Source organism: Nerophis ophidion, linkage group LG24 (genome assembly GCF_033978795.1).
Source record: "Nerophis ophidion isolate RoL-2023_Sa linkage group LG24, RoL_Noph_v1.0, whole genome shotgun sequence".
NCBI lineage: Eukaryota > Metazoa > Chordata > Actinopteri > Syngnathiformes > Syngnathidae > Nerophis > Nerophis ophidion.
In genome coordinates this window covers 26274614-26295153 of record NC_084634.1, presented here as the reverse complement: position 1 = coordinate 26295153, position 20540 = coordinate 26274614, and the positions used below count along the sequence as shown (strand labels likewise).

General features: G+C 41.6%; 1 protein-coding gene across 7 annotated transcripts in view; it reads right to left on the bottom strand.

Annotated features, from left to right (window-relative positions):
* The window catches only part of LOC133542047 (nesprin-2), a 261954-nt gene that overhangs the window by 174051 nt on the left and 67363 nt on the right, over window positions 1-20540 (bottom strand). For all 7 annotated transcript variants that reach the window (XR_009804037.1, XM_061885855.1, XM_061885857.1 and 4 more), the window contains 8 exons: window positions 18770-18925; window positions 18157-18398; window positions 8633-10625; window positions 5489-5823; window positions 5267-5411; window positions 4973-5173; window positions 1581-1843; window positions 1358-1508 (listed from right to left, as the gene is read on the bottom strand). Coding sequence is in view for 6 of the 7 variants with exons in the window: in XM_061885855.1 (XP_061741839.1) it covers window positions 1358-1508; window positions 1581-1843; window positions 4973-5173; window positions 5267-5411; window positions 5489-5823; window positions 8633-10625; window positions 18157-18398; window positions 18770-18925 (3486 nt within the window). In the remaining variant the exon portion in view is untranslated. The remainder of the gene's footprint in view (window positions 1-1357; window positions 1509-1580; window positions 1844-4972; window positions 5174-5266; window positions 5412-5488; window positions 5824-8632; window positions 10626-18156; window positions 18399-18769; window positions 18926-20540) is intronic.

The following is a 20540-nucleotide window of genomic DNA, read 5'->3' as shown; positions in this document are numbered from 1 at the left end:
ATCCTCAGTTTTAACTTTGACAAACTTGAAGTCATCCTTGCGTACCCCTTTGTTTTTGTAAAAGTCTTGGATGTGCTGTTCACCGTAGAGGCCTGAATGTGAGGGCAATTTGCTTAACAATGTGGAAGCGATGGTTGAGTAAATCTAATCTGTTAAAGCAATTTGCCACATTCAGTTTGTCTGTGATGAGTGAGTTTATTTTCAAGTTGAGGTTGGTGGTTATTGTTATGAGACTGCTATGGACCAATTGTTTCAGCGTCTTCCAGAGTTTTTGCGGGTTATTTTTATTTTCCGCTATTTTTTCGTTGAAGTATTTTGGCCTTCCTGATCATATTAGTTACTTTGTTTCTTTGCTTTTTGTATTCTTTAAGGAGCAGTTCAGTTTTGTTTTTAGTGAACTTGGCATGTTTGTCATTTCTAAATTTCATGGCTTCTATTATGTCTGCATTGATCCAGGGTTCTGTTCTGGATTTTACCCTGGAAGCTTTCATGGGTGATAGCTGGTCAGATATATGCAGGAAGTTGGATTTGAAACATGCCCATGCTTTTTCAACCAATGAGCAATTTAATACATTTCACCACTCCAGTCTCTGCAGGGCTGCTGTAAGAGGTTCACTGGTGTACTTTTTCATCGATCTGAATCTTATTATGTTGTGACAATCTGATACAGATTTCTAAATTTTACGTGTGCAGAAAATGATGAAGTGATCTCCTATTCCGCACTCGATTACACCGCTTCTGGAGATCTTGTTCTGGTCTGATTTCAAAATCAAATCAATGACGGTTTGAGCAGCAGGGCACACCCGTGTGAATTGAGTGAGCAGCTGTTTCAGGCTATGTAGCTGACAGTAATTACTGAAAGATTTGTAGATAGGAGTATCTTTTTTAAGGTTGTTGGTGTTCAAATCACAGATCAGCATCACTTCAGAATTTCCTAAATCAGCTGATCCCTCGTTTAGCTGTTCATAAAATTAGTTTTGAGTTGGAGATCTGTACTGGGAGCCCACCATTCAAATCGAAGGCTGGCAAATGGGAAGTCAACTTCAGCATTGTCTTATTTTGTGCAGCACGTGGTTAAACATCATTGTTTTTCCTCATTGTTGCGTCAAATGAAGGGGCCCATCCGTGACCCTTATTATGCGTAGCTGCGGTGCAACCCAATGAAGACCCAGTACCAAAAAGAACTGGTACTATGTATAAATCCTTGGTCAGCATCAAGCAGCTTTATCTATACATGCGCTCTAAAATGTTGGCTGTACTAGTACTCAGCACTTGCCTATTACATTTGCCGCTTTGTTTTTTACAATGAAATCATCAAAGATATTCATGCTGGCTGATATATAGAGTAACAGTCCACCTGGTGTTGTTGTGAACTCATGTTGGTGTCCAACATGGAGAGGATGGTGAATACGTTTTTCTCCACCTCTTCTATCTTCTCCTCAACCTGTTGTCGCTCCTTCTCTTCCATCTGGGCAACAGCTATCACATGGAGGTTTCTTTCCTTCAAACTGTAAAAAGAAAAGTTTTTAGTGTCCCTGCTAAAAAGGGTAATTTCCTGTGTGTCTCTGAAGCAAACTGACCGTGTAATGTTTTCTTGAATCTTCACAAGTGTTTCGCCAAAGGGACCAGGTAGTCTGCTGGCCTCTTTAGAGGTGGTTAAGCTCAAGGCGTGTTCCAGCCTGTGCTCCAGGGAGGCCAAAGCTTGACGCTCTTGTTCCAGACTAACCTGCTGCTGCTCAGCCTGGGCCAGAAGCTTCCGGACTTCATCTTGGGTGAAGATACCAGTGGAGGAGTCCGGCACCTTGGCCTGGAGGGTAGACAGAGAGCTGCAACACTGCTCCACCTACGGAAGAACATACAGTATGGTATCTTTATTATTATGCAGCGTGCAGCTTGTGAAAAGGTGGACATTGGCCAAAATAGAAACAATTTCCTTTTAATGCAGATAATAGCTAAAAATGCTAGATCCTGCTAACCCCGAGTGAAGTAAACTGCTGTGTTGTCGGGACAGTGTTCATGATTGGGATTGGTTAGCTGCTGCTAACTTCGCCCCTTTTACATGAACAAGATTAGAAAATCCAGGCTTGGCTAATCATGTGATTATATAATAGAATAGAATAAATTATCCGACCGATTAAATGTTTAGCTAGGTTAACTCAGACAATGAAGAAGATATCCTGGAGTAATATGATTTGTAATTGTTCCATTCCTAATCATATGGTACATCTAATCCACAACAAACTGACATCCACCTCTCTTACTGGTCAGCAGCAGTGCCATGATGTAAACAGGAAGAAGACTTGGGGCCTGATCTACTAAAGGTTTGCATTAGTGCTGTGCGATACCACTGATTTTCTTTCCGATCCAATACCTCATCAAATTCAGGCTGGTATTGGCAATATCAATCTGATACCGATACTTTGTGCAAATAAATATACCAAATGTGTTTTCTAAAATTAAAAAAATTGTGCTTTATAAGTGTAAAATTCGGAATGTAAAGAGAAAAACCTGAAATGTTTAACGAATATTTAATAATAATGTACTTTGTCATCTATAACGTCTTGTCTTTAAATATGTGTATGTATATATATATGTGTGTGTGTGTGTATATATATATGTATGTTTATATGTTTTTATCATTTTTTAATAAAAAATGTTTATAGAAGCTCTCAAAATAAAAAATAAAATACAATTAGTTAGTTAATCAGAAAAATAAAATAATGCGTATTTATGCAATAATAAACACTGTTAAATATGTAGCTGAATATTTTAATAGAGGCAGATTTTTTGACACACTAGGTTATGGAATTACCCAATTACATTGTTATTTTTATTCTATTCTTACATGGGGGAAAAGCAACATTCCATTAAAATTGGTAGGGAATGAGAAAAAGCTGAAATGTTCAATATAATAATTAATAAAAATATATGTATATGTATATATATACACACACATATATACATACATACATACACATACATACAGTATATACATACATACATACATATATATATATATATATATACATATACACATATATACATACATACATATATATACAGTATATACATACATACATACATATATATATATATATATACATATACACATATATACATACATACACATATATACAGTATATACATACATACATATACACATATATATATATATATATCTATATATATATATATATATATATATATATATATATATATATATATACATATACACATATATATAATAAACTTATACTTATAGTCACCTATAATACAAAGCTGACATCTGTTTTGAGCATTTTTTGGAATAAAACAATATCAATATGGCCCCTTCATACTTTGACTTTTCAGCATGGGGCCCTTAGTGGAAAAAGTTTGCACACTCCTGAACTAATTTATCATAAGTATTGATATTTGGTTAGGAAAATTGATATTAAAGCATAAAGATAAATATGATAAATAATAATAATATAATACAGAGTGCCATCCATTTATCGTGTCTTCATGAATATGCAGAATAGCTGCTGATCATCACAACACCCACAATAATTTGAGAAGAAAATGCAAATATAATTATTCTGCACATGCAGCTTGATTTATCAAAAAAAAATCTCAACTGCAAGTGCCATTTGGTGTCTTTATTTAGAACGCCTGAAAAGTATGTGCAAACTGACATTTACACACACGGCTGTGAGAAAGGAGGCGATTGTGCAGCAGGTCCACCCCCATGTGCTTGTCAACATACTGTATATGGACTGTCAAAAATAAAAATATCAGACCTATAATCTATTCAGAAATATAATTTTATAATATTAAAGCGGCTGGTTGACTTTGTGCACTGGTTAAAACAAATTCAATTGATGAGTTTTTGTTCCTGCTTGTGTTTTTTTAATGACATTAGTTTTTTTCCTAATAAAACAGGTGTCCAAACTTTTTGACTTGGGGGCTGCATTGGGCTAATAGAAAGCCGACTGCATGTAAAGTAACAATGTCCATAGCCTATATATATGTTTACAGATTATATTAATATAATGGATATATAATTAATAAATATTATAATTGATTATTGACAGTATGTGAAAGTTATACTCCTACCTTGTTTACTTCCCTGACGACCTCCTTAAAGTTTTGTAATCCATCAGAAATATCAAGCAGCTAAAATGCGTGAAACATGGATAAGTATGTAGAGAGTGTTTTGCATTGTCCTAATCATGCATTGTAATGAATGGGGGTAATCTTGAATTTGTATGGTGCTTGGGCATTTTTTTATAACATCCACAAAGTTAAATGAGGAGGTTGTGTTGTGTGTGACCATGTGTGTTGACGTTTGTTCTAGTTGCATTTTATTTATTTATTTTGTTTTGTGGCACTATGAGTAGGGAAGGTTGTTTGGATTGGGTCAAATAAAAAATGCCGTGCTGCTAGCATTTCAAAACACAATTCATGGTCATTGACCTGATTTGCTTACGCTGTCCAAAAAATAGCAGCAAAATTAAAGTGATTATATTGTCAGTTATGGATGGATGGAAACACCCTTCTAGCCAGATTATTGATGAAACTCATAACATCTCGGGGGGCCGACTGAACATGCCCTGGGTTGTATTTAGGACAGCCCTGTAATAGAAAATATATTTTTAACATAATTCCTATGGGAAAAACATTTTTGCAATATGGATTTTCAGGAATATTCTCATTCACATTTGCAGTCAGTGCCGGCGCCTCTCCCACCTTCTTGCACCACAAAAAGTGGTTTCAATGTAGATGTACCGCAGGACTGCTTGTAAAATGCCCATAAAAAGTGGTACATGTCTGCTGCATGTTTGAAACAAATCAAATTGCAACAAGTAGGAGCATGTTAACATGAATGTATAGTAAAACACTCACTTAAATAAGCGGTCTGCACAACTTAACAATTGCACATCAGTAGATCACACGCAACATACCATTGATAGTAAAAAAAACCTAGACTTACACTCGTTGTGATGTCTTTCCATTCCTCTACTCTCTGATCCGTGTGTGCCATGAGGAGACCAACACCATGCCGCAACGACACCCAGCGCCTCCAGAGGGCACCGAGTTCACCATCTTTTCCAATCCCACAACCCCGTATGGGACATCTGATTTGGAGTTCTTCTATTCTGCCGGCGAGGTCGCAAACACCTTCCATCAACCCCTTGATGGGGGATTAAACATAACTTGAATAAATGAAAGCGCATATAGGAGACAAGGCATGATAAGTTTGGATTGGCCTTAACCTTAAACTTACCTTAACTCTTTTGTGTTGTGCAGCACATTTATCATATGAGGTCACCTCTTCTGAAGCACATTCATAAAGCTTTGCTTCAAATCCAGTCAGATGTTGTTGTATGTCTAGATGACCAACCCTGTGGCTTTGCTGTCGAAGTTCGCATCTGTCAAGTACAGCTTTTTGTTAATTATCCTGTAAACCCCAAACATGGACACAAGGCATAATAATAAGAGCCAAAACCTTTGCAAGGATTCCAGTCTGAGCTGAGCCTGAGCCTCCAGAATGGCTCGTCCCACCAGCAACTGGCTGACTATGCTGATGTGCAGATCTTCAGACTTGGCACGAGAAAGGCAGGGTTGTTGGGGCACCAGTTCAACAAGGTGCTGGATATGGGCTTGAAATCCATCTTCGAGGGCTTCAATGGCCTGCTGAGTCTGATGTTGCTCCTCGGTACAGTCCAGAAATCCACCAGGTGCTGATAAAAATGTCATTTCAGCATTGTGAAGGAAGCGAATCGCTCCCTGAGCCGCCCATTGGTAATCCTTTAAAGACTCTCGTGCCTTCGACAAACTTTCCTGTTAAATATAAATTCAAGACCATCTGGTCAACAAACACAACATTTGAGAAGCTCAAATACAGTGGAACCTTGAAAGTCGAACACCAATGTTGTCATACACTTGTTAAAATTTATTTTTGGGGGGGGGACTAATATGCCTCCAACATTAAACATAAACTCAAGAGTTTGAACAGCGGTAAAGTGAATCTCACCACAGCTTAAAAGGCCTGCTGAAATGAGATTTTCTTATTTAAAACGGGGATAGCAGGTCCATTCTGTGTCATACTTGATCATTTCGCGATATTGCCATATTTTTGCTGAAAGGTTTTAGTAGAGAACATCAACGATAAAGTGTCGGTGTTAAGAGAAAAGCCCTGCCTCTACCGGAAGTCGCAGACGATGACGTCGCAAGTGTGGGGGCTCCGCACATATTCACATTGATTTTATTGTGAAAAAGTGCTATTCGGACCGAGAAAACGACAATTTTCCCATTAATTTGAGCGAGGATGAAAGATTTGTGTTTGAGGATATTGATAGCGACGGACTAGAGAAAAAAAAAAAACGCGATTGCATTGGGATGGATTCCCATGTTTTTAAACACATTTACTAAGATAATTCTGGGAAATCCCTTATCTTTCTATTGTGTTGCTAGTGTTTTAGTGAGTTTAATATTACCTGCTAGTCGAGGGGTGTGTCCACGGGTGTCTTGACGCCAATGTGTCAGGGGAGTCGATGGCAGCTTCATGGACGGCCCAAGCTCAGCTTTTCTCCGGTAAGAAGCGACTTTTTAACCAGAATTTTCTCACCGAAACCTGCTGGTTGAAATTTGGTCTGGATTCATGTTCGCTTGACCGCGCTCTGATCCATAGTAAATTTTCACCTCCAGGAATTTTAAACAAGGAATCACCGTGTTTGTGTGGCTAAAGGCTAAAGCTTCCCAACTCCATCTTTCTACTGTGACTTCTCCAATATTAATTTAACAAATTGCAAAAGATTCAGCAACACAGATCTCCAAAATACTGTTTAATTATGCCGTTAAAGCAGACGACTTTTAGCTGTGTGTGCGCGTAGCGCTTATACTTCCTAAAGACGCGTGACGTCTTGCGCACACGTCATCATTACACGACGTTTTCAAGACGAAACTCCCGGGAAATTTAAAATTGTAATTTAGTAAACTAAAAAAGCCGTATTGGCATGTGTTGCAATGTTAATATTTCATCATTGATATATAAACTATCAGACTGCGTGGTGGGTAGTAGTGGGTTTCAGTAGGCCTTTAAAGCAGCACTAAGTAACTTTTCAACCTTCAAAAAATATTTTTGTAACTTTCGGGACTTACAACTAGTTGAATGACACGTCTGTCAAGGCCTGAGGAGGTCTGTATTGCTCTCACTGGTACTTAGCTACTTTGAGGATGGTGGCATGAACCCTGCCACACAAAAAAATACAAATGTGGGGTGGCATGGCGTAGTGGGTAAAGCGGCCGTGCCAGAAACCTGAGGGTTGCAGGTTCGTTCCCCGCCTATTGACATTCAAATCGCTGCCGTTGTGTCCTTGGGCAGGACACTTCACCCTTACCCCCAGTGCCGCTCACACTGGTGAATGAATGATAGGTGGTGGTCGGAGAGGCCGTTGGCGCAAACTGGCAGCCACGCTTCCGTCAGTCTACCCCAGGGCAGCTGTGGCTACAGATGTAGCTTACCACCACCAGGTGTGAATGAATGATGGGTTCCCACTTCTCTGTGAGCGCTTTGAGTATCTAATAATAGAAAAGAGCGATATAAATCTAATCCTTTATTATTATTATTAAATGTTACCTCACTCCCACTTCCCCCATTCGTTAAAAAGACAGATGTCAATGAGAACGCCTGCGTGCTGCCAGAAAACTTAAAGAAGAACGCCTACGTGCAATTTTTGCTGTCATGGCCGAAGCTGCAAAACAATCAAAGAAACAAATAGTTTTGTCTGAGGAGACCAAAAAAGAAAAAGGGAGGTTACCTGGATAAAAGGACAGTCAAGGATCAATATTAGCACCGTCTTTCACTCGATGGCATGAGCTCAAAGATGAGGAGGGATATTTGGGTGATGCGGCTTTAGCTCTGATCCTGCTAAACTATTGAGTGACTTTCGATGCTCAAATCAAAATGATAATGCTAATGTTAGCTATCGGAAATGTTCCACACTACTTCCTTCAAAAAAAACTCTCCCGTCTGTCTTTCTTTGCTTCGGACCTGCATCCACCCCATTACATTCTTGCTATTAGCGTCATGTTTGTAACAATCCAAGATCATTTCTTGATAGTGTTGGCTATTTAACACCAGCGTAGCCATTAGAGACGTAATATTTGTCATCTGTGCCAATATTACAGCGGACATCATGTCAGTTTGACGCTATATTCACTATTCCTCATGGGAACTGTGGTCTTTTTTCTGGCAAAACACTACCGCTGTGTTCCACTGGCGTCTCCAAAATCAACCAAAACTTAAGTGATGCTTTAATTCAGCAAACATAACAAGATTACCTCTATTTGTTGATGGAAGACTGACTTCTGGTGGTCAGTGTGTGAGGCGTAAGGGTGGGTGCATCGATCTAAATATTTATAATATTGATACCAAGGTGGGGACTGTAATCAGATTTATACCAGTGTCATGGTTTCCAACAGATCTACTTAGCTTTGGCTTTAACATTATAGCGTTCTGTGTAGTTGCTTACGAGACAAGACAATGGTGGATCTTAATCCAGTGAAGGTTTAAGTCATTGGGGAAGAATTTCAGAGTGAATAGGTTCGACCCTCACAGTTACGCTGTATTAAAAACATGAGCGCTTACCATCTGATCACGACATTCCTTCATGGCAGCATCTCGGAGTAACTGCAACTCTCCGTGACTTTTCAGGTTCATATTCCCTTTCCAGGCTAAAACATACAACACTCTCATCCCAGACTCAATGTTTCTCCAGATGACCCAACGCCGCAGCAGCGCAACATCGATGGCCTTTTCATCTGGACGGACCGATTCGCTGCCTTGCAGCTCCTTTGTCGTTTTTTGGAAAAAGTCCATTAAAGCAGGAAGTTCGGAAGAAAATCGCAGGCCCAGAAGAAGCTGGCATTCCAGATGTTTTATTTCATCTGACGCAGCGTTCTCCCAAGAGACCAACATCTCCACAGTGCGCCGAATGCCCTGCCTTTCTGAGTTCAGCTTTGTTGGGTCGAGCTCTTGAGCTATCACCTCCAGTTGGTCTGCTGCTTCTTGACACTGTGTCTTCATCATTGGGAGCTCGACTAAGAGCACCTGGCACACTTGAAACCTCTCACCCAAACTTAACGTCTTCTTTTTAGCCTGCTGGATTTGCTCTTTTCCATTGTCCCTTGAATCCTCCATTTGTTGCTTCAGTTGCAGATACTTGTCTTGCTCAAAGACGTGAACGCTAATGACTTTGCACCTGTCTTGCAATTCTCCAATGGTGCACAGCAAAGAGCTACGCTGCACCTCCTTGCAGTGTTGAATTTCCTGCACTTGACACTGGTGCTCTATGAGCATGTGCTTCAGGAGTGTAATTGTTGAGAGTGTATCCTGTGTCATAGGGAACCTTTGCTTGTCCAAACAAGAGGTTATGTTCTTCAGACTATCACCAACAGTCACTAGTTCCTCATCAGAAGATGTACGCTCATGAATCAACTCTTCCAAATGCCAGCTGGTTGCTGTCTGTTGTGCCAACAATCCATCTAATTCAGTCCAGATGCCAGAGAGCCTGTTGACAAGGTAGCGGCTCTCTCCAGGGCTTAGGCTCTCTGCTATGTCCTTACATCTTTTCTCCAAAACATTGACCATGTTAAGATGTTTTTTGATATCAGCGACAGCCAATTGATGACTTTCCAACTTGCCCTCCAGAGAGCTGACATCAACTCTCAAGACATTGTCAACATGAGCACAGGGTTCTCTATTAGCACCTGTTTCTACTAGCCATGAATCAATGCTATCAAACTGGGATAATAGTTTCTCCCTTTCCTGTAGATTTGTCTTCATTGTTTGGAGAACACAATCCAAGCTTTCAATGATGGTTTCATACAATTTTTCTACTGCATTTAACATTTGGCCCTCATTGTCAATGTCAGAAGATTCCCCAATTTTCATTTCGGACATTCTGGTCACTAAATTAGTCCGATATCTCTCCATCTCAGCAATCTGAATACAAGCTTCTTCTGGGAAAAGTGACAACTTTTTGCCAATCAAAATGTGGAATTCCATCTGCTTTGCCCATGTGATCCACTCTTTGAACCGTTTCCCAGCTTCAAAAACACCATCAAGATCACAAATGGAGGTTTTGGTGTCTCCCAGTAAGGTCCCCAATTGTTCCAGGTAATGTTTGATGCCATACTTCTCTTTCTGTCCCACAGAAAACTGGAAAAGCTCATCTGACATGGACTGCAGATGAGCATGCAGCTGGGCACACATTTTTAGGTTTGTGCTCAGACAAAGGAGTTCAAAAGTGCTTTTGGTGTCATGAGACAGGAGGGATTCTTGGATGGCTTCGATTTTGTCTTTTAGGTGTTTCGCCTCCCTCATAAGACGGGAGGACTGTGATGAAGAGTTAGCGGCGTGCCAAAAGGCTCTCTTGATACTTCCTTTCAAAAGCCTCCAATCATCCTGGACATCTCCAAGCTGAGCAAGAAGAGCACCAGAACTTTCCGCGTCACTCAAATGGACAGCTAAGTGGCTGCTCAATGAAAGAAGCTCTTGCCACATATCTTGGCAACACTCTAAAGACTGCAGCAGGGAGTTGAGTTTTTCAGCCTGTAGCACGCTGCTTCCCAATGAATGTCTAAAGAAAACAAAATAAAAGACTATTTATTAGTTAAAACTTCGGTTGTCTCCATACCAATATTTTGGTACCGATTTCAAAATGTATTTTGATACTTTTCAAAATAAAGGGTAACACAAAAACACATCATTTTTGGCTTCATTTAAAACAGGGGTCTCAAATTCAATTTACCTGGGGGCCACTGGATGCAGAAACTGGGTGAGGCTGGGCCGCAAGAAAAGATTTCTGAAAAAATCTAACATGCACTTTTTAATGAATTCCCCTTCTATGAATGGCTTTCCCACCTTAGCAACATACTTGCCAAACCTCACAATTTTTCTGGGAGACTCCTGAATTTCAGTGCCCCTACGAACAATGTACCGATGCAACCATTCTCCGGAATTTGTCCCAATTTTCACCCAGCCGACATTATTAAGGGCGCGCCGTGACTGCACTGCCTTTACCGTCCCTTTACAACAGTGGTTGTCAACATTTTTTCAGTGATGTACCCCCTGTAAACCATCCATCCATCATCTTCTGCTTATCCGAGGTCGGGTTGCGGGGGCAACAGCCTAAGCAGGGAAGCCCAGACTGCCCTCTCTCCAGCCACTTCGTCTAGCTCTTCCCGGGGGATCCCGAGGCGTTCCCAGGCCAGCCGGGAGACATAGTCTTCCCAACGTGTCCTGGGTCTTCCCCGTGGCCTCCTACCAGCTGGACGTGCCCTAAACACCTCCCTAGGGAGGCGTTCGGGTGGCATCCTGACCAGATGCCCGAACCACCTCATCTGGCTCCTCTCGATGTGGAGGAGCAGCGGCTTTACGTTGAGCTCCTCCCGGATGACAGAGCTTCTCACCCTATCTCTAAGGGAGAGCCCCGCCACCCGGCGGAGGAATCTCATTTCGGCCGCTTGTACCCGTGATCTTATCCTTTCAGTCATGACCCAGAGCTCATGACCATAGGTGAGGATGGGAACGTAGATCGACCGGTAAATTGAGAGCTTTGCCTTCCGGCTCAGCTCCTTCTTCACCACAACGGATCGATACAACGTCCGCATTACTGAAGACGCCGCACCGACCCGCCTGTCGATCTCACGATCCACTCTTCCCCCACTCGTGAACAAGACTCCTAGGTACTTGAACTCCTCCACTTGGGGCAGGGTCTCCTCCCCAACCCGGAGATGGCACTCCACCCTTTTCCGGGCGAGAACCATGGACTCGGACTTGGAGGTGCTGATTCTTTTTCCGGTCGCTTCACACTCGGCTGCGAACCGATCCAGTGAGAGCTGGAGATCCCGGCCAGATGAAGCCATCAGGACCACATCATCTGCAAAAAGCAGAGACATAATCCCGTGGCCACCAAACCGGATCCCCTCAACGCCTTGGCTGCGCCTAGAAATTCTGTCCATAAAAGTTATGAACAGAATCGGTGACAAAGGACAGCCTTGGCGGAGTCCAACCCTCACTGGAAACGTGTCCGACTTACTACCAGCAATGCGGACCAAGCTCTGACACTGATCATATAGGGAGCAGACTGCCACAATAAGACAGTCCGGTACCCCATACTCTCTGAGCACTCCCCACAGGACTTCCCGAGGGACACGGTCGAATGCCTTCTCCAAGTCCACAAAGCACATGTAGACTGGTTGGGCTAACTCCCATGCACCCTCAAGAACCCTGCCGAGAGTATAGAGCTGGTCCACAGTTCCACGACCAGGACGAAAACCACACTGTTCCTCCTGAATCCGAGGTCCGACTATCCGGCGTAGCCTCTTCTCCAGTACACCTGAATAAACCTTACCGGGAAGGCTGAGGAGTGTGATCCCACGATAGTTGGAACACACCCTCCGGTCCCCCTTCTTAAAGAGAGGGACCACCACCCCGGTCTGCCAATCCAGAGGTACCGCCCCCGATGTCCACGCGATGCTGCAGAGTCTTGTCAACCAAGACAGCCCCACAACATCCAGAGCCTTAAGGAACTCCGGGCAGATCTCATCCACCCCCGGGGCCTTGCCGCCGAGGAGCTTTTTAACTACCTCAGCAACCTCAGCCCCAGAAATAGGAGAGCCCACCACAGATTCCCCAGGCACCGCTTCCTCAAAGGAAGACGTGGTGGTGGGATTGAGGAGGTCTTCGAAGTATTCCCTCCACCGACCCACAACATCCGCAGTCGAAGTCAGCAGAACACCATCCGCACCATACACGGTGTTGATAGTGCACTGCTTCCCCTTCCTGAGGCGGCGTATCGTGGTCCAGAATCGCTTCGAAGCCGTCCTGAAGTTGTTTTCCATGGCTTCCCCGAACTCTTCGCACGTACGAGTTTTTGCCTCCGCGACCGCTAAAGCTGCACACCGCTTGGCCCGTCGGTACCCGTCCACTGCCTCTGGAGTCCTATGAGCCAAAAGAACCCAATAGGACTCCTTCTTCAGCTTGACGGCATCCCTCACTGCTGGTGTCCACCAACGGGTTCTGGGATTACCGCCACGACAGGCACCAACAACCTTGCGGCCACAGCTCCAATCAGCCGCCTCGACAATAGAGGTTCGGAACATGGTCCACTCGGACTCAATGTCCCGCACCTCCCTCGTGACATGTTCAAAGTTCTCCCGGAGGTGTGAATTGAAACTTTCTCTGACAGGAGACTCTGCCAGACGTTCCCAGCAGACCCTCACAATGCGCTTGGGCTTGCCAGGTCTGTCCGGCATCCTCCCCCACCATCGCAGCCAACTCACCACCAGGTGGTGATCGGTAGGAAGCTCCGCCCCTCTCTTCACCCAAGTGTCCAGAACATGAGGCCGCAAATCCGATGACACAACTACAAAGTCGATCATGGAACTGCGGCCGAGGGTGTCCTGGTGCCAAGTGCACATACGGACACCCTTATGTTTGAACATGGTGTTTGTTATGGACAATCCGTGACGAGCACAAAAGTCCAATAACAAAACACCAATCGGGTTTAGATCCGGGCGACCATTCTTCCCAATCACGTCTCTCCAGGTTTCACTGTCGTTGCCAACATGAGCGTTGAAGTCCCCCAGTAGAACAAGGAAATCACCCGGGGGAGCACTTTCCAGTACTCCCTCGAGTGTACCCAAAAAGGGTGGGTATTCTGAACTGCTGTTTGGTGCGTAAGCACAAACAACAGTCAGGACCCGTCCCCCCACCCGAAGGCGAAGGGACGCTACCCTCTCGTCCACTGGGTTGAACTCCAACGTGCAGGCTTTGAGCCGGGGGGGAAACGAGAATTGCCACCCCAGCCCGTCGCCTCTCACTGCCGGCAACGCCAGAGTGGAAGAGGGTCCAGTCCCTCTCGAGATAACTGGTTCCAGAGCCCTTGCTGTGCGTTGAGGTGAGTCCGACTATATCCAGCCGGAACTTCTCTACCTCGCAGACTAGCTCAGGCTCCTTCCCCCCCAGTGAGGTGACGTTCCACGTCCCGAGAGCTAGCTTCTGTAGCAGAGGATCGGACCGCCAAGTGCCCTGCCTTCGGCTTCCGCCCAGCTCACAATGCACCCGACCTCTATGGCCCCTCCTATGAGAGGTGAGCCCATTGGAGGGATGACCCACGTTGCCTCTTCGGGCTGTGCCCGGCCGGGCCCCATGGGGACAGGCCCGGCCACCAGGCGCTCGCCATCGTGCCCCAACTCCTGGCCTGGCTCCAGAGCGGGGTCCCGGTGACCCGTGTCCGGGCAAGTGAAATCTGAGTTCATTTTGTTGTAATTCCATAGAAGTCTTTGAGATGCTCTTTGTCTGATCACTCACCTAGGACCTGTTTGTCTTGGGAGACCCTACCAGGGGGCATGAAAGCCCCCAGACAACATAGCTCCTAGGATCATTGGGACACACAAACTCCTCTACCACGGTAAGGTAGCAGCTCAGAGAGGTAAACATTTTTTTTAATTCAAGTACCCCCTAATCAGAGCAAAGCATTTTTGGTTGAAAAAAAGAGAGAAAAAAGTAAAATACAGCACTATGTCATAAGTTTCTGATTTATTAAATTGTATAACAGTGAAAATATTGCTCCTTTGAAGTGGTCTTTCTTGAACTATTTGGAAAGAAAGTTATAAAAAATAACTAAAAAACTTGTTGAAAAATAAAGATTTCTACACATAGAAGTATTCATCAACTTAAAGTGCCCTCTTTTGGGATTGTAGTAGAGATCCATCTGGATACATCAACTTAATTCTAAACATTTGTTCACAAAAAAATAAATCTTCAACATCAATATTCATGGAACATGTCCATAAAATTTTTTGCTGTTAACACTGAATATTGCATTGTTGTATTATTTTTATGTTGTATTAAGTTTATGAACTTACTTTCATATTTTGTTTAGGTATTATTCAATAAATATATTTATAAAGAATATTTGAATTGCTGCTATTTTTTAGAATATATTTAAAACATCTTACTTACCCCTTGGCTTATCTTCAAGTACCCCCAGGGGTACGCGTACCCCATTTGAGAACTACTGCTCCACAACATGTCATGGCGTCCGCTTTTACATCGCACAACCAGCGTGCCGACTCTGTAACATGTTGCATGAGGCTTGTGCAGATCCACGTAAGTGACTGGAAGACATACTTGGTCAACAGCCATACAGGTCACACTGAGGGTGGCCGTATAAACAACTTTAACACTGTTACAAATATGCGCCACACTGTGAACCCACACCAAACAAGAATGACAAACACATTTCGGGAGAACATCCGCAACTTAAACACAACAGAACAAATACCCACAACACCTTGCAGCACTAACTCTCCCGGGCTACAATATACACCACCTCAACCGACGCAAGAAGGGGGGGGGTTTGGTGGTAGCGGGGGTGTATATTGTAGCCCGGAAGAGTTAGGGCTGCATGGGATTCTGGGTATTTGTTCTGTTGTGTTTATGTTGTGTTATGGTGCGGATGTCCTCCCGAAATGTGTTTGTCATTCTTGTTTGGTGTGGGTTCACAGTGTGGCGCATATTTTTAACAGTGTAAAAAAAAATGTTTATGGCCACCCTCAGTGTGACCTGTGTAGCTGTTGATCAAATATATCTTGCAATAACACAAGTGCATGAAAAATTGCTAGATGCAACAAATAACTGGGCTTGCACGCTGTTTGTACAGGATGCAGAGGGCGCTAAAGGCAGTGCCATTATGGCACCCCCTGAATATTGTTGATTGGGTAAAATTCAACAGGAATTCGATAGAATGGATACCCTGAATTTCAGGGGTCTCCCGTGAGAATTGGGAGCGTTGACAAGTATGACGCCATCAGGCGCCGTTCATATTAAACTCGCGGGCCGCACCAACAATAAATTGTCATATCAAAGTGCGGGCCGCAAAATAACGTCTCGCGGGCCGCAATTGGCCCGCATGTTTGAGACCCCTGATTAAGAAGATTGAAATGAAAATTAAAAGGCATTAAACGCATTGGGCTTTTCTTGTTGCATTGAAGAAAAATGTACAATTGTATATTTTACATATAGTCTGAGAAAATCTTGGATTAGGTTAGAATATAATACAAGACTTTATTGGCATTATGCTTTATGATTTATGGTTGACACATTTGGTCTATGCTTTAAGAAAAACCCAATTTGTAAACACTAAAAACAATAATATGACTACAAGTACACAGATAAGACATATTGCAGGTAAAAGATAGATAGATAGATAGATAGATAGATAGATAGATAGATAGATAGATAGATAGATAGATAGATAGATAGATAGATAGATAGATAGATAGATAGATAGATAGATAGATAGATGGATAGATGGATGGATAGATAGATAGATAGTACTTTTTTGATTCCTTCAGGAGAGTTCCTTCAGGAAAATTAAATTAAAAACACATTGTTAAAGATAAAACCCAAATTGTAGCAATTTGTTACAAAGTTCAGTCATTTCATTTTCATTACTTTATCTTACGTGGGCGGTTTGGACTGTGCTAATTTTTGGCATTGTATGTATCTGAATGTACACAGCGGGGGAACTTTATTACCTGTTGATCTGACTGTTTTTTAATTGTTTATCTAAGTTTGACGCATAGGTGGTAATATTTTAATCATGCCAATCATACTTTAATCCGAGCCAGCGTGGCACTCTTGTAGTATTTAAAGGGTCCCTTGATTGATAGTTTTGAAGCCCAAATACCTCCAAATTGTGCTTCATGCACTCTTTTTATTAACCAATGGAATTGCCTTTATTTGCCATTTTTCCTCTGACGTTTCTTCTTGTGCGCTCTGTGAGTGTGTGCGCGCTGACACACTTAACACGCTCCTCGGATTTACAAAGCGCTGCACGGATGAAAAATGGTACCGGTATTTTTCAAAGGCAGTATAGTACCGTTTTGAATTCATTAGCACCATGATACTTTATTAGTACCGGTAACCGTACAACCTTGGTTAGAACCGAGAAAATCATTATCTTGAGAACTGGAGTACTCGGCAGAGGACAAAACTAAATCTTTAACTCTGACAAAACAAAAAGGCCAGAAAACGTTTGTTCACAGGAGGATACATTATCGAATCCAGTATTTTTTTGCCACTGACCAAACCCAGCCTGTTTTCCCGAGCACCAACTCACGTAAGAAATCCAAAACGTGAAATGTTCCGGTACGTGGGTGGCGTGTGACGTCACCACCAGGTGCCAACTCATTGTACTTCGGCACTTGCCGATCACTCCAGCAGCACCAAGAGCGGACTAAGCCAAACTACCTGTAGGTAATGTTGAAATTTCCAATGCTATCAATTTTATCTACACTTCTGTTAAAATGTAATAAACACTTATTCTTCTGTTATTTGGATACTTTAAATTAGTTTTGGGTGATACTACAAATTTGACTATTGATCCAATACCAAGTATTTACTGGGGCAGTATTGGTCATATCAATGCTGATACTGATATTTCAAGTGTTCATGATCATTGAATGATTCAATATTTGATCACAATTATAATCAGACAAAAATAAAGAATAGCAGGGTAACAATATCAATTACATATTTTAATTACTTCCTTATTCCATTTTATTATGTACAATATTTTAAGCAAACTAATTTCAGTAGTGCAAAATAACTAAATATAAGCAAAAACTACTACTGGCTCTGATTTAAATCATTTTTTTTTTCAGTATTAAGAGGCTTATTTCCTGACTTTGTAAAAAATGTATCAAACCTCTGAAGTATTGGCCATAAACTGATCTAATAAGTGGCATTTTTATCGATACTTGTATCGCTCAGCCAACCCATGTTTACATTCTTGAGCGCTCACTTAGCGGTTAGCATGGCGAAATGTATCATCCTCCTGTTTGGCTATTCCTTGTCCTCCAGTTATAATGGCACTTTATTTGTCGCCATGGAAGCAAATATTAGTTAGCCGCTACATTGCGTTGACGATGTGGTCATGCACTTGTCGCTGTGAAATTTGCAGGACACAGCTAGAATGTCATCAAATGCATTATCACGATATGACGACAGTATTAAAAGTGTATGGTGTACATCGCACAAACCCAGTCCCAATCACTACCAAGATGAATATTTAAGTTTTCAACCATGACTTTACTCACAAATTCATTTTGTTCTTCTGGGCCGCTACAACCTTCAGGAAAGCTTTGATTTTCTTCAGCTGTGTGTGATACTGTCTGACCCGATCCAGCTGGGCTGCTTTGACCTGCACTGTGGCAGAGGCGTCCAGAAGCGCCGTACTCCATTGGGCTTCCAGTCTTTTCAGGGCATTTGGACCACAAAGTTGAGATAAACTTGCACTTTTGATGGCGGCAACTTGGTGCAGCACGCAACGCTGGTAGTCCTGCAATAGACAGATTGAATAGGGCAGTGGTTCTCAAACTTCCTTCACCAAGTACCACCTTATCAAAAACCTGGCTCTCCAAGTACCCCCAAAATGACCAACATTAAAATACAGTAGCATAGTATGCCTAAGTATTCAGTAAAAACAATGCAGAAGTTTAAGTAAACAAGTAATATTCTTGACCGTTGTAACATTACACAGAGTTTGAACAGTAACACTGTGTTTGAATTGAAGAGAATAAAACAGTACTTTAATTAAGTATTTACTTGGCGTACCATTAGATGAAGCCCACGTACCACTAGTGAATCATTAAAATAGAGTTTATATTTATTGATTGGACACATTCTATACAAAACTATATTTTCATGTACCTCTGCCTCCTCCAGTTGTTTGGCCATGGCGGAGATATCCAACTGTGCTGGATGATATCGGCATAGTAGAACCTTTTGGACTGTCCTGACCAATCTGATCTCGGCTTCACTGGGAGACGACTGAAGGCACCAATCTAAACCCATGTGTATTGTCCTCTGAAACACAAACAACTCTTGTGTTGTTGTTTTTTTACATTTTACAGCATGGGTGTCCAAACTATTTTCACCACTATTTTCATACTACACAATCAAAAAGTCCATTTTGATATTTTACATTTCATAAACGAATGTCTGTAAAATAAGTTGAATGTTAAAATATAAACATTGTGTCGTCTTTGTGTTATAGGGGCAACTGGTGTCTTATCAAGTTAAGTTCAAGTACCAATTATTGTCTCACACACTAGGTGTAGTGAAATTTGTCCTCTGCATTTGACCCATCCCCTTGTTCAACCCCTAGGAGGTGAGGGGAGCAGTGGGCAGCAGCGGTGCCGCGCCCGGGAATTATTTCTGGGGATTTGACCCCTAATTCCAACCCTTGATGCTGAGTGCCAAGCAGGGAGGTAATGGGTCCTATTTTTATGGTCTTTGGTAGGACTCGGCCGAGGTTTGAACTCACAACCTACCGATCTCAGGGCGGACACTCTGACCCAGGGGTCACCAACCTTTTTGAAACCAAGCGCTTCTTCTTGGGTATTGATTAATGCGAAGGGCTACCAGTTTGATACACACTTAAATAAATTGCCAGAAATAGCCATTTCGCTCAGTTTACCTTTAATAAATAAATCTATATATATATATATATATAAAAAATGGGTATTTCTGTCCGTCATTCCGTTGTACATTTTTTTTCCTTTTACGGAAGGTTTTTTGTAGAGAATAAATAATGAAAAAAAACACTTAATAGAACTGTTTAAAAGAGGAGAATACAGGAGAAAAATGAAAATAAAATTTTGAAACATAGTTTATCTTCAATTTCGACTCTTTAAAATTCAAAATTCAACCGCAAAAAATTAAGAGAAAAACTAGCTAATTTGAATCTTTTGGAAAAAATTTAAAAAATAATTAATGAAACATCATTAGTAATTTTTCCTGATTAACATAAATTTTAGAATTTTGATGACATGTTTTAAATAGGTTAAAATCCAATCTGCACTTTGTTAGAATATATAACAAATTGGACCAAGTTATATTTCTAACAAAGACAAATCATTATTTCTCCTAGATTTTCCAGAACAAAAATGTTAAAATTAATTCTAAAGACTTTGAAATAAGATGTAAATTTGATTCTACAAATTTTCTAGATTTGCCAGAATAATTTTTGGGAATTTTAATCATAATAAGTTTGAAGAAATATTTCCCAAATATTCTTGATCGAAAAAACAAAACCTAAAATGAAGAATTAAATTAAAATGTATTTATTATTCTTTACAATAAAAAAAAATACTTGACCATTGATTTAAATTGTCAGGAAAGAAGAGGAAGGAATTTAAAAGGTGTGTGTTTAAAAATCCTAAAATAATTTTTAAGGTTGTATTTTTTCTCTAAAATTGTCTTTCTGAAAGTTATAAGAAGCAAAGTAAAAAAATGAATGAATTTATTTAAACAAGTGAAGACCAAGTCTTTAAAATATTTTCTTGGATTTTTAAATTCTATTTGAGTTTTGTCTCTCTTAGAATTAAAAATGCCAAGCAAAGCGAGACCAGCTTGCTAGTAAATAAATAACATTTAAAAAATAAAGGCAGCTCACTGGTAAGTGCTGCTATTTGAGCTA